The sequence below is a fragment of the Micropterus salmoides genome, unplaced genomic scaffold, assembly GCF_014851395.1.
Source record: "Micropterus salmoides isolate LMB-PRFRI ecotype aquatic unplaced genomic scaffold, ASM1485139v1 Ms_hic_scaffold_2, whole genome shotgun sequence".
Taxonomy (NCBI): domain Eukaryota; kingdom Metazoa; phylum Chordata; class Actinopteri; order Centrarchiformes; family Centrarchidae; genus Micropterus; species Micropterus salmoides.
In genome coordinates, this window is record NW_024041150.1 from 46020868 (window position 1) to 46035112 (window position 14245).

General features: G+C 44.6%; 1 protein-coding gene across 1 annotated transcript in view; it reads right to left on the bottom strand.

Moving 5' to 3' along the window:
• Window positions 1–13902, bottom strand: part of LOC119913480 (retinal guanylyl cyclase 2-like) — a 46891-nt gene extending 32989 nt beyond the window's left edge. The window contains exons 1-9 of the mRNA XM_038732915.1: window positions 13662–13902; window positions 11155–11385; window positions 10661–10816; window positions 10424–10566; window positions 10136–10291; window positions 7073–7222; window positions 3267–3486; window positions 3041–3116; window positions 2800–2887 (exon numbers count right to left, since the gene is read on the bottom strand). Of these exons, the coding sequence (XP_038588843.1) occupies window positions 2800–2887; window positions 3041–3116; window positions 3267–3486; window positions 7073–7222; window positions 10136–10291; window positions 10424–10566; window positions 10661–10816; window positions 11155–11385; window positions 13662–13902 (1461 nt within the window). The remainder of the gene's footprint in view (window positions 1–2799; window positions 2888–3040; window positions 3117–3266; window positions 3487–7072; window positions 7223–10135; window positions 10292–10423; window positions 10567–10660; window positions 10817–11154; window positions 11386–13661) is intronic.
• Between the last annotated feature and the right edge of the window lie 343 nt (window positions 13903–14245).

The following is a 14245-nucleotide window of genomic DNA, read 5'->3' on the forward strand; positions in this document are numbered from 1 at the left end:
AGTGGTCGAAAAGACTAGAAAGGTGCTACACAGAGCATTTACATGTACATGATGCAGGGCTCTGCAGAGTATTTCACCATCCCATCTCAAAATATAAATACATGGCAGTAGAAAAACTATTTGCGAGCACAGTGTGTGAGTAAAAACTACAACCTACCGTAACTGTTCTGCATGAATGGTTGTGATTACTGACAAGTATTTACTGAGCATTGACAAAGTAGAGACCAATGAAGATAATTTTTCTGCACATGGATTTTATAAATAGAAACGGCTGTAACTCTGGGCAGTAGTGTTGTAGTCCTTGAGACCGGTCTTAAGACCACTTTTTTGGTCTTGATGGCATTTGTACTCGGTCTTCTCTCGGTCTCTGGATTTCATTTCAAGACCAGTCAAGACCATAATGTGTTTTAATGGGAACGTGCATCTTTCAGATCAGTTTAAGACGTACCTATGAACTCGTTCCACATTTTATTCTGTGTCATGTAATGTGGGGGACTAGTCTTGGTCTCTACTTGGTCTCAGCCCCCAAAAGTCTTAGTCTCGATAAACTCTGGTCTTGGTCTTGACTCGGTCTTGGTTTGGGCGGTCTTGACAACAACACTACTGGAAATGTAACAGGTTACCATTTTTAAAATGTAACAGTAGCCTAGTTGAACTATTTCAATGACCCTGTCAAAGTAAACCAATCAAAAAGCATCAGAACAGCATCAAACGTAGTAACGCAGTAACCAGGGCTGAACCAGTTATCGTTTTCAAATCGAAATTGCGATTTGAATGGACGCGGTTAGCTAATGGTGAAGACGGCGATTCAAATGCAGGTTAATGAAACATCTGACAGATCTGACACGTGCAGTTACAGATTCATGCCGTTGTCATCCTTGTGTGACAGACTGTTACGGTCCGACTCACCAATCAGAGCGGGCACAGGGCGGGTATATTTTACAACAACCAACCAAACTAGAGGAAAAAGTGTTGGATAATGGCGCCAGCTGAACCACCGTGAACTCACACTGAAGTCTTTCAGCAGCGGAGCGTTTAGCCTGCACGTTGTTAGCATGCAATTTATTTTTTTTTGTCTGTTTTAACTGTTTTTATTGTTGATATACAATCAGGAATCTGCAAAATCGACCGGATTCTCTCTGTTGTTCTGTGTCTGACTTCCTGCCTGGTTCATCTGCTCTGTGCTGCTTGACGTGGCTTGAATCATTATCGAAATATCTGGCAGAAAAATCGCAATACGATTTGTTCCGCAAATTGTTCAGCCCTAGCAGTACCGCAGCATTCCTTGGATCAGTAACTGTAATAATATTTTTTAAATAGTAATCTGTTAAAAACTAAATATTGATACAGTTCCTGCCCAACACTGCTAACAGTAGATCTAGCTATGACGTTAGTTTTAATTCAATGTTAGAATATTACACTAATAGAAATTATTCATACTCCACAGATTCTGGTGCATCATCACGTCTCATGACCCAAATGTATCATCCTGCCCCTGATCTGAGCCGTTATGTCCCCAACACTTTTCAACACAAAGTGAGGCCCTTGACTGACCCGCTTCCGGTCTGCACCAGCTCCTCTCTAGTTTGCTGACTTATACTCTATATATAACACTTTTGCAAGGTATTGTATACATGCTACAATCTCATGAGGGGCTGAGCACCCCTAAAGGTCCGATCCTAGTACAGAATCTGGGAGGATCACTTTAAAATGTAACCCGGTACAATTACTAATAGTCAAATAATGTAATCAGTCTCGTAATACAAGTACCACAAAATAAAGTAATGTAACCTGATTACTTTTGGATACCTTTGGATTACTTCAATACGAAATACACAAATAGACAAGAGTGTATCAAAGATCTCTGCACAGTGTATTTTTACAAAAACACACAACGATAAAATATCCCGTCATTAGCTGCAAAACGATTTAAATCGTTGATGAATCCTCCTGCACTGGGAGCCTGTATTAGTTTAGTGACCAATGGAAAGGTTTTTTTGTTTTTAATGACGGTGCTGAACAATCGTGTTTCTGGGACCGGGCCCACTGATTGGATCGTATTTGATGGAGAATATCTGGTTTCCTCTCTGATGCTGCTCTGCCTCAACTCTGTGATTTACTGACTCCCCTGATGGAAAGACAGCTTTACATGTTGCTGTAGCAAGTCAGCTAACTGCTGCTAGCTAGCTGCCATTATCATTATTATAGCCAGCAGCTACTGGTCAGCTCACTCTGCCCATACTGGGAACTCGCCGTGTGTGTTTAGGTTTACACCTTTACTCAAGCACTGGAGGTTTTGAGGCCAGGGGCAGGGGGACCCAGCGGGGAATCATTGCAGGGAGCGGCGCAGGGTGAGCGGGCAACGAAACTGCGCTCAGCAGCCTCCCAGTGAACACGACATAACGAGGACCGAATACAGCCTCATTAGCTGACTCAGCCCCAAACCGGCAAGAAAACCACCTTTGTGCTGTATGTGGTCAGACTGGCCTCCGTCGGTCTCGGAGGCTGTGCTCGGGTCCAGCTGCCGTGTTCACTACCTGGAGCTGGAATCGGTCTGCACAGAGTCTGCATAATTTACTGGCTACACGCTGATCAATATCTGCGACAGATCCTCACTAGCTGTGTGTTTTTACATGGAAACTAAGTAATCCCTATGTGTAATCACCGAGTTTACAAAATTTACCTGTAATCTGATTTTCAGTTACTTTATTTTTGTATCTGATTACGTAACGTCGTTACATGTAATCCGTTACTCCCCAACCATGGTTAAGTACTTTGTTGTAGTAACCAGCTGCTAACCTTCCTGCTGACTTGAGTATCGATGAAGACGATGTCGTCCAGAGTCAGGATGAGTTTACTGGTGTTCACCGCTCTGCCCTTGTACTTCCTGTACACACAGATTACTTTGGTTAGTAGTATTAACAGTAGTAGCAGAAGTAGTACCAGTGGAAGTGTTGATATTTCTTCTGAAGAGGTTAAAAGATTAGCATGACGAGTACAGACCGACCTGCAGGACTACTATGACTGTGTTAATGTTCACCTGGTCCAGTAGCACAACGCTCCAATCACAGCGCAGAACAACAGGAAGACCAGGACCACTGTCACCGGGTCCAGACCTGCAGGTAAACACAGGAAGTAGTTCAACACATGACGTCATCATGATGGACAGCAGGGGGCGCTCTACAGAGATCACACCATTAGAGAGCATAGACATCCTGAACTTTCCCAGTAACACCTGAACACCCCTCACAGGTCAGTGAACACACCCCCTCTGCAGGCGTCCTCTGGACTGAACCAACAGAAGCTAGCGGTGGGGGGTTTTCCTCCGGGGAAGTTGAAGGAGTGACTCAGTGGCCTCAGACCTCCGATCGTCGGGTCGGTGTGGGTGGGAGCAAGCGAGTGTGTCGGCATGAATCGGTCACCGTCGCTGTCCAACACCACGTACCTGGCCTGCAGGCCACTCCCTTCCTTACCTCCATACAACATCTGAGAAAAAGGAAACAGACGTGGTGACAACAACATCGTCTTCACTCCACTTGTTGTTTTCTCATGTGAAGTAAAATAAAAACAGCAGCACCTCAGTAGGAACCTTCAGAGACCAAATTAATTAATTATTTAAACTGCACCAAATTTAGCTGTAGGGATATTAAAAGGAAGGTTTCTCACTCATTCCCAAAGACTGATGCTGTTTTGAAGCAAAGGGTCAATTACTGATCTGATTTAGCTCATTTTGTTAATTGATAAAAAATAATCTATTCACAGGTTTACTTGTAAAAGCATTCTTACTTTACAGCACTTCTCCTCACCGGCCTAAAACCTTTGCACACTACTGTACATTTAAGGAAATCTGTTCATTTCTACAACTGGCTCTGCCATCCCTTCACACAAAGCAATCCCAGTCCCGGCTGTTCTCATCTGTGACACCACAATGGTGGAACAAGCTACCACATGCCCTCTCTGACTTCAAGAAGCTCCTGAAAACTCATCTCTTCCAAGAACACTTCCTCCTTTAACACCTCTAACTCCTAACTTCTAACATGCACTTCCTGTGCTCTTCTTCTATCCCCTACAATTATCTTATTTTGATTGCACTTTTTTTGTTAACTCTTACTTCCTTCCCTAGGTATGTGATATGAACTATGAACTCTTACTAGTATTTATTGCTGCTGTTAAAAAGTATGTATTGTCAGTTGGAGATCTGTATTTGATGCTCTGTTGATGCTTGTATGTTGTTCCTCAAATGTAAGTCGCTTTGGATAAAAGTGTCTGCCACATGGGTAAATGTAAATGTGAAAAATGGGTCCACCTTTCACATCAGAACAAAGCAGTTTTAAAATGAGTACATGACAGAAAGATGAACAACATTTAACAGAGTTGTTTAGTGGCAGCAGATCCAGTTTAACAGGTTTACAATAATCTCCCTCATCCATATAAACCACAGTATCATCAGCATGTGAAATATAATGTTTTTACAGTGTGTTACAGTGGGTGTGGGAGGTGAGGTAATGAAAGGAGGCCGCTCTGCCTTGTATAAACTATAACAGGGGAGGTGGATAGTAGTTTTCTTGGTGTCCACGGCCAGAACAGCAGCTGGTGTAACTCTTAACAGATGCATCATTAATGTCAATGTTTGGTTTGCCCAATATACAGGTCTGTGCATTCCTCACTGCACTGGAGAGCATACACTAGACTGCTTTTCTTGTGTTAGGGGGTGCAGTATTTGGGGCATCGGCAGACCTTTCTAATGCGAAGCACCCCCTTCTAACCTCACCATCCAAGAAATCAGAGCTGTGACATCACTGAGCAAGGCCACTGGTACAGGTATGTGGATGACACTTCAAAATTAAAACCCAAGAAGTGCAAGCCTCCACAGAACACATCAACTCCATGGACAGTAACATCAAGTTCACACAAGAAGATGTTCACAACAACAGTTTGTTTTCCCTGGACTGCGCTGTACACATTGAAGAGGACAGGAGCCTGCAGATTGGGAATTACAGTAAACCCACACACACAGACCAATACCTACTGTTCGATTCCCACCACACACTGGAGCATAAGCTAGGGGTCATGAGGACACTGCACCACAGAGCGGAAAACATACCAACAAGCGCCCAAGCCAGAGAGAAGGAACAGAACCACCTGAAGGGGGCACTTACAGCCTGTGGATACCCTAAATGGACGTTTGAGAAAACTGCCAAAAAATCCAGGAAGAAGACCAAGACTACAGGGGATGATGAGAAGAAGGTCAAACGCAACAACATTGTGTCTGTCTGGAGTATCAGAGAAACTTTTCAACAAACACAACATCCCTGTGTTTTTTAAACCCAAGAACACACTAAGACAGATGCTGGTCCACCCCAAAGACCGCACACCCAAACACAAGAAAAGCAATCTTGTATATGCAATCCAATGTAGTGAGGAATGTACAGACCTCCTGGTGCACATTTGGATGGATGGTTTGAAAGAGGTGTCAGTGAAGCCATTAACAACCGGGTCGAGAAACCATCGTTGAACAGAGGAGGGGGTCTACACCACCACTTATCCCCCACTTACAATGCTGTCCTTTCATCACTTCCCAGGAAACTCAACAAGCATTTCCTCTTGGTCCCAGGTGAAGATGCCAACGATGGCCATGGGTGGCTCTAACGACCATGACGACTGTCATTACCAGAGCCAGGAGCACTAACAAACCAGCGGAATCGACGATCCAGGCAAACAACCCCACTGAGGTTGTTGATTTTATTAAGTGGTGTGTGGATGATGACTGCCTGGGGTTGTTTTCTGGGAAAAAACTGTCTAGCGTGAGGAACCTTGGTGTCATTTTTGACTCTGAGCTTAAATTTGACCGGCAAATCAATGCTGTCGATACAGAATACAATACAACGCGTTGTTGTATGATTTTAAGTCTCTGCATGGCCTAGCACCAGAGTATGTTACTGATTTAATCAGCTGCTGTCAATCCGGTAGATCTCTGCGCTCAAATGATCAATTGCTTCTCATGCGATCCCGTTTAAAATGTAAAGGTGATCAGGCTTTCTCTGTTGCTGCTCCTAGGCTCTGGAATGACCTTCTTCTGTCTGTAAAAACTTGTCCTTCATTGAGTACTTTTCAGAGCGCTTAAAACTTATTTGTTTTCTTTAGCATTTGATAATGCTCTGTAATTGTGTATGTTATATATTTACGCTGTTTTTTTGGTTTCTGTTTTTATTTTCTCTTTTATACCTTCTGTACAGCACTCTGGTTCCACTTGTGGTGTTGAAAGTGCTCTATAAATAAAGTTGAGTTGAGGTTAAATAGCTGAGTTTTCCTATCAGTCAGTCAAAACTGAAGAAGTGGATTAGGGACAAAACGCCTTCTAGTATCTTCTACCAAGTCCAACTGCCCTTTAACCTTCTTTGGATAACTCGTTTAGATCAGTTAGGTGTCTGTTTGAGGTCTTAAAGGTTGTGATTCTGGTAACCAACTATAATCTTACCTAAAGGTTTACATCAAGAAATCCATATAAAGCCTAGATCTCTCACCTGGAGTTAAGTCCAGTGAACTCAGGATCTAATTTTTAAATTAGTTTGTTTAATCCTTAATTAATCCATTATGACTGCAGTTTCAATTTGTCTCATTTCTCAGGCATCACTTCTTAACGCACTGGTCATCCCCTTTAGTGTCACTGTTCAACGCTTCAACTAGGCCTACTTTAAACAAGTCAAACACTGGACAGGAGACTGGTGTTAATTTCCCATGTGAAACAAATAGTCAATGTTGATTATTTTAAGCTACACGGGTACATACATAACAGACTGATTTTTACACAAACTACAGCCTTTTCCTAAACCCAAACTGTGACCATTTCACAAAGTTAACCACTACTTTTATTTTGAAAGTCTAACAGGATGTTGCAGATTTATTATTGCTAACTTGACCATCTGCAGGTTGAAAAAATGACAATAAAGGGCGTTAACAAGCGACGCTGAGGGGTCTTTGCCAAGCGTCCACATGTGAGAAGTTGGGAGTGAACCTGTTGAGAAATATTTTTCATTTGTTTGTTTTGTTAAATATTAAAAATGTTTATCACCTGATTAAAGCCCTGGAAATCAAAGCCTCCGTCTGATTGGACGAGTTGATCACCCTTCACCCAGTGCCCGCCCCCTGCCTTACGACGCTCCTCCACTGCCTTAGCAACGAAGTACACCATGTTAAAGATGGTCCCAAAGACCGGAGACACCTGTAGACAAAATGCAGGACAAAATTAATAAAAGGTTTTTTATATATTAATACACATTTATACTGTACATTAGTACTTCAAGTCAACACAAACGGTGGTGTCTGCATCAGAGTCCTGATTGGACAAAGGTCAAAATGTTTAGCCCACCTCAACAGGTTGCTGTTCTGATCCTTCAGAGGTGTTAGACCATCTGCTGTCTTCAGGAAGTGACGCAGTGATTTATTAGGCTATAGGTGGTTTTGACAGCACTGTCTGGATTCAGGAAGAATAGATCGACAGGATCTTCATAGACCGGCAGCTTCAGGAAAGGTCCCAGGACATGTTGATGGCCTTTGTCAACCTCTCAAAGCATTCCACACTGTGCAGAGAGGGAGCTCTTATGGGATGTCCACCTCAGGTTTGGCTGCCCCAGGAAATCTGTTAACTTCCTCTGCCAGTTGCATGATGGGATGACTGCTCGGGCCAACATTTTTTTTATGTAAAACAGTCTAAAACTTTCTTGTCAGTTTGAATCGAGACACGTCATTGAGACTGGGTCGGACTGAGACTTTCCAACCACATGTCCATCAATAAACTGTGTCAGTTTGAATCGAGACACGTCATTGAGACTGGGTCGGACTGAGACTTTCCAACCACAGGTCCATCAGGAAACTGTGTCTGTTTGAACCGAGACACGTCATTGAGACTGGGTCGGACTGAGACTTTCCAACCACATGTCCATCAATAAACTGTGTCTGTTTGAACCGAGACACGTCATTGAGACTGGGTCGGACTGAGACTTTCCAACCACAGGTCCATCAGTAAACTGTGTCTGTTTGAACCGAGACACGTCATTGAGACTGGGTCGGACTGAGACTTTCCAACCACAGGTCCATCAGTAAACTGTGTCTGTTTGAACCGAGACACGTCATTGAGACTGGGTCCGACTGAGACTTTCCAACCACAGGTCCATCAGTAAACTGTGTCTGTTTGAACCGAGACACGTCACTGAGACTGGGTCGGACTGAGACTTTCCAACCACATGTCCATCAATAAACTGTGTCTGTTTGAACCGAGACACGTCATTGAGACTGGGTCGGACTGAGACTTTCCAACCACAGGTCCATCAGTAAACTGTGTCTGTTTGAACCGAGACACGTCATTAAGACTGGGTCGGACTGAGACTTTCCAACCACAGGTCCATCAGGAAACTGTGTCTGTTTGAATCGAGACACGTCATTGAGACTGGGTCGGACTGAGACTTTCCAACCACAGGTCCATCAGTAAACTGTGTCTGTTTGAACCGAGACACGTCATTGAGACTGGGTCCGACTGAGACTTTCCAACCACAGGTCCATCAGTAAACTGTGTCTGTTTGAACCGAGACACGTCATTGAGACTGGGTCGGACTGAGACTTTCCAACCACAGGTCCATCAGTAAACTGTGTCTGTTTGAACCGAGACACGTCATTGAGACTGGGTCCGACTGAGACTTTCCAACCACAGGTCCATCAGTAAACTGTGTCTGTTTGAACCGAGACACGTCATTAAGACTGTGTCGGACTGAGACTTTCCAACCACAGGTCCATCAGTAAACTGTGTCTGTTTGAACCGAGACACGTCATTAAGACTGTGTCGGACTGAGACTTTCCAACCACAGGTCCATCAGTAAACTGTGTCTGTTTGAATCGAGACACGTCATTAAGACTGGGTCGGACTGAGACTTTCCAACCACAGGTCCATCAGTAAACTGTGTCTGTTTGAACCGAGACACGTCATTGAGACTGGGTCGGACTGAGACTTTCCAACCACAGGTCCATCAGTAAACTGTGTCTGTTTGAACCGAGACACGTCATTAAGACTGTGTCGGACTGAGACTTTCCAACCACAGGTCCATCAGTAAACTGTGTCTGTTTGAACCGAGACACGTCATTGAGACTGGGTCGGACTGAGACTTTCCAACCACAGGTCCATCAGTAAACTGTGTCTGTTTGAACCGAGACACGTCATTAAGACTGTGTCGGACTGAGACTTTCCAACCACAGGTCCATCAGTAAACTGTGTCTGTTTGAACCGAGACACGTCACTGAGACTGGGTCGGACTGAGACTTTCCAACCACAGGTCCGTCAGTAAACTGTGTCTGTTTGAACCGAGACACGTCATTGAGACTGGGTCGGACTGAGACTTTCCAACCACAGGTCCGTCAGTAAACTGTGTCTGTTTGAACCGAGACACGTCATTGAGACTGGGTCGGACTGAGACTTTCCAACCACAGGTCCATCAGTAAACTGTGTCTGTTTGAACCGAGACACGTCATTAAGACTGTGTCGGACTGAGACTTTCCAACCACAGGTCCATCAGTAAACTGTGTCTGTTTGAACCGAGACACGTCATTAAGACTGTGTCGGACTGAGACTTTCCAACCACAGGTCCATCAGTAAACTGTGTCTGTTTGAACCGAGACACGTCATTAAGACTGGGTCGGACTGAGACTTTCCAACCACAGGTCCATCAGTAAACTGTGTCTGTTTGAACCGAGACACGTCATTGAGACTGGGTCGGACTGAGACTTTCCAACCACAGGTCCATCAGTAAACTGTGTCTGTTTGAACCGAGACACGTCATTAAGACTGTGTCGGACTGAGACTTTCCAACCACAGGTCCATCAGTAAACTGTGTCAGTTGGTCCCATGTTTTCATCTCCAGGTATTTAGTCCCGTCAGGTTCCAGCTGAATAAATCTATGTAACCATCGACAGTAACACACAGACTATATGACAAATGGAACAGTGTTGTGTCTTTGTTGTTGCTGTGTACATATGATCCAGTGAAGGTTGAGGTCAAGGGGAGTTGGAAGAAGAACATGTACATGTTGTGCAGTAGCCGTGCAGTACATGTTGAGTAGTAGCTGTGTAGTATTTGTTGTGCACTGACCTCAGTAGCGGCCACAGCAGACCGGATCTCTCGGTTGATCTGAGCCTGACGGAAAACTTCGTAGAAACTCTGGTCGGACGCCATGGTAACGGTCAGAACGGCGCTGTAGGCGTGACGAAGCTGCGTGCTGTTAGTCAGCTGAGGGAATACTGTGTCCTGATTGGACAGAGGAGACAATGATGAAGGAGGACTTCCTGCTTGAGGCACTGAGTTTTCTGTTAAACAGCGGCTCCTCAGGTCACAGGTGGAACTGCAGAGTTTCAGAGAAAGTCAGCTGAACTCTCTTACCTGGTACGGCATGGCATACAGCAGGGCGTCGTACGGGATAAACACGTAACCGTCGGAAACCATCCCCATGTCCAGAGCAGCCAATAGGAGCTCTCTCTGATCCTCTCCACCAATCAAGACTGAGCTCATGCACATGATCACCACTGAAAAAGAAAAGTGTTCTAATGGACTTCACACACACAGCATTTCCTCTGCAGCTTCGTGTTTCATAATCAGACTTCCTCTTTTAGCTCTGACCTTTGACCTTGTCGGCCTCTCTGATGGCTCTGAGCGCCTTCCGAGGTCCGCCCTTGTTCTTCCTCTCCATGGTAACCACCGGATTGATCGGCAGGCCGAGAGATCTGAGCGCCGAGGCGACTTCCTGTCCGGTGCTTTCCCAAAGGTCGGACGGAGCTGAAGAAGACAAATAATAAGAGGTCACAATACAGACCGTTATCTCACATTACCACTAACGTGTACAAACCAAACATGTAGGAGTGATAAACACACCAAAACTGTCTCTTACTCATCAGTTAAACTGTTTATTATTTTATTTTATACTCTGATGAAGCTCTAGAAATAGAAGACGGCGCTAACGAGCTTCATTTATTAAACGTGGAAATACTCAGCTTAGTGATAGAGAAAGGCTGAATTTCCTGAAAAAAAACCCCACTAAAGAGAGACCACACCCCTTACTTCAGACCACGCCCCTGCTGTGTCATCATCCCTCATGCCAGACCACGCCCCCTCACCTGAGATGACGGCGACGTGCGCCCAGCGGAAGTACCTGAGGACAGTAAACAGGACTCTGCTGGGTGGAGTGACGGGCGGCAGGTTCGGCCAATCGGCATCCAGGCAGCCTGGAGAGGCAAGCCCTGCCTCCCAGTGCTGAACCAATAAGGAGGCAGCGTGACAGAGGACGGGGTTAAAGAGTCCGATGTAGGCGTTGCCGTAACCCTCCATGTCCTGGAGTTCTGTCAGAGCTGAAAGGAAACCAAAGAAGAAGCAGAGAGTTCAACAGGTTTGTAAAGGTTTGAACAGAACAGATCAAATTTTGAGTTTAATCATTAATGAATGAATAAGCAGAAGTATTTTTTCAAAGATAATTAAAGAAAAGGTGTTTTAGATTTAAAATGGTTTGAGTTTAGGAAACCACCAGAGCAACGTCCACAAAGAGTCAACAACTGAACTGCTGAGCAGAAACAGACTGAAGACTGATTCTCACGCATCACAGCCGTCCTGTCTCTTTTAGAAAGGGCTTTTAATCACAAGCAGTGCTCTGAATGCTCTGGAGTATATAACCGTCCTGTCTGAAATGGTCTGCCAGTCAGGGTTTTCGAACTAATGCAGAGTCCAGGTTAAAAACAAAGGGGGATCGAGCTTTTACTGTCCCAGCTCCTCGGTTGAGGAACAGCCTTCTCCTGGCCTGCAGATCAGCTGACTCTGTTGCTGCTTCTATAAAAAGGCTTCTCCTCCTATACTCCTGTTTGTATATGTATACATGTTGGTATGAATGTATTTACTATGTTTATATGTGTACTATATGGAAGGTGGATAAAGGGAGTCAGGTAAACTGACTGGCTCCCTGCCGTCCTCAAGTCAAGTTGCCCTTTAACCCACATCTGTATTTACACATGTTTTGTTATTTAGCATTTGCACTTTTCTCTAATGCTGCTGATGGCTCAGGAGAGGTGAGGGCTCTATCCAGAGCCTCAAAAGCCTTTTGGTCATGTGATAAAGAAGCTTGCAGCACCGCCAGAGACTGACATCAAGGACACACACTTCTTTTCCTGATGACCTCTTTGCTACTTCCCAGATAGCACAGACACGTCTTGTTTGCAGAGCATTTGCTAACCAGCAAAATGTTGCATAGACGCGGGCCTTTGGTTGATAATGCCCTCCAGACATTAACATGATGAGAAACAACATGCCTGATCTCTAAACTCTGTGTAATGAAGAGACAGAGAGAACTCCAGGATAGAGAAAGGGAGAGAGAAAGTCTGGCAGGTCTGGGGCTCCTCCGGTCCAGATCCTGCAAACATCAGCACATCACTTCCAGAGACAGGACCAGGTTGTTCAGTCAGCACGGCTCTATTGATAAGTACAGATCTACAGGGCTGTTGTGTTCGTCCTGTTTTACAGAAGCACTGACTGACGTTTTAACGTTTGCAGCTGACAGCTCTTATCCTGTCCAGAGCAGCTAAAGTGAGCTAACGTTAGCTGCAGCAGCTCCGCTAGAAACACACCGGCTGCTAGCTATGCTATCTGACAATGGTTTGTAGTCGATTCTCTCTGATCAGTCAGAAGTCTGCCGTGTTTTCACGTCACCTTTTGGTTTAAGATCAGCTCGCCTGGAACCATGACGGAGGTGATACCAAAAAACCTTCCAGGTACCAGATCTGCCTAATGGGAAACCAAATCGAGCTGAGCTGGTTCCATCAGGTGGAAAGAAGAAGAAGTTTTATTTATATAGCGCTTTTCCAGAGCTCAAGGTCGCTTTACATGGTATGTTTACACACTAACACACAACTTACAATTACATAGGATACATAAAGTCACATTTAAACGAAATACATGTTAAATAGATGTTTTTAAATGTGTCTTGAATGTAGCCACAGATGAAATATTTCGAAGTGAAAGGGGCAGTGAATTCCATAATTTTGGAGCATTAACACTAAATGACCTTCCACCTACTGTAGACAACCGGAAACGAGGGATGGACAATAAACCAAGTTCAGTTGATCTGAGAGACCGTGCAGGGCGGTAGGTGAAAAGTAGGACGTTTGTGGATTTCAGCTCAGCTTTCTACACAATCTCCCTCATTAAAGTGACTCTGCAGCTGGATACTGGACTTCCTCACAAACAGACCCCGGTCAGTTCAGGCGGACTCACCGCCTCCAGTGTAGTGCTCAACACCGGAGCCCCCCAGGGCTGTGTGCTCAGCCCCCTCCTGTTCATGCTGTACACCCTCGACTGCATCCCCGACATGGAGAGAACTCTGTTGTGAAGTTTGAGGATGACCACCATCATCGGCCAGATTTCAAACAACGGGAGGAAAGTGATAATCTTTAAGGGTGGTGCTCAGAGAACAACCTGCTGCTCAGCGTCAGCAAAACCAAGGAGACAATTTTTTTATAATATAAAATAATAATATTATTTTATACTATGATTATCATTACAGTTGAGAGTCTCCAGTCCTTACATAAATGTCCAGGCTTATTAATTGATGCACTCCTCGTTAGTTGATTGGTTAACAAACCTTTGGAGGCAGAGCAGTCCTCGTTCAGCAGTTTGACGTCGTACCAGTATCCTCTGCTCAGACCACTGTCAGTTCGTAACCGTGACAACGCCAGGTTGACCGCCGCTGTTGGCATCGCCCGGGAGAAAATGGGGTCACATGACCACGGACCAATCAGAGCCAGCTTAAAGGTCGTCGTCCAAACCTCCGTAATGCATAGCAACCACAGACACGCCCCAAGCAACCATCTGGGAAGCTGCATCCTGGCAACCTGTAGGAAATAAATAATAAAACACACTAGAAACAGTTTGAAAATGTCTCACAGCAGTTTGTTTGGAGAAAAACAGCATGATGTGTCGCCATGAATAAAAACCAGATCAGGTTTCAGACCCCCCCCCCATATTCCTAGGTTCATAAATGTTTCATACTTACATCTTGTGTTTTAAGACAGGCATTATAATTTTATAAGCTTTGGACAGAACACTTTATTGAGAAGGTTTATTATCTGTTAGACTAAAAATGACATCAGAAGTTTGGAGCTCAGTAACAGTTTGATTCAGACAGGAAGTGACCAGATAGAAAACTGTATCATCTGCATTTAGATT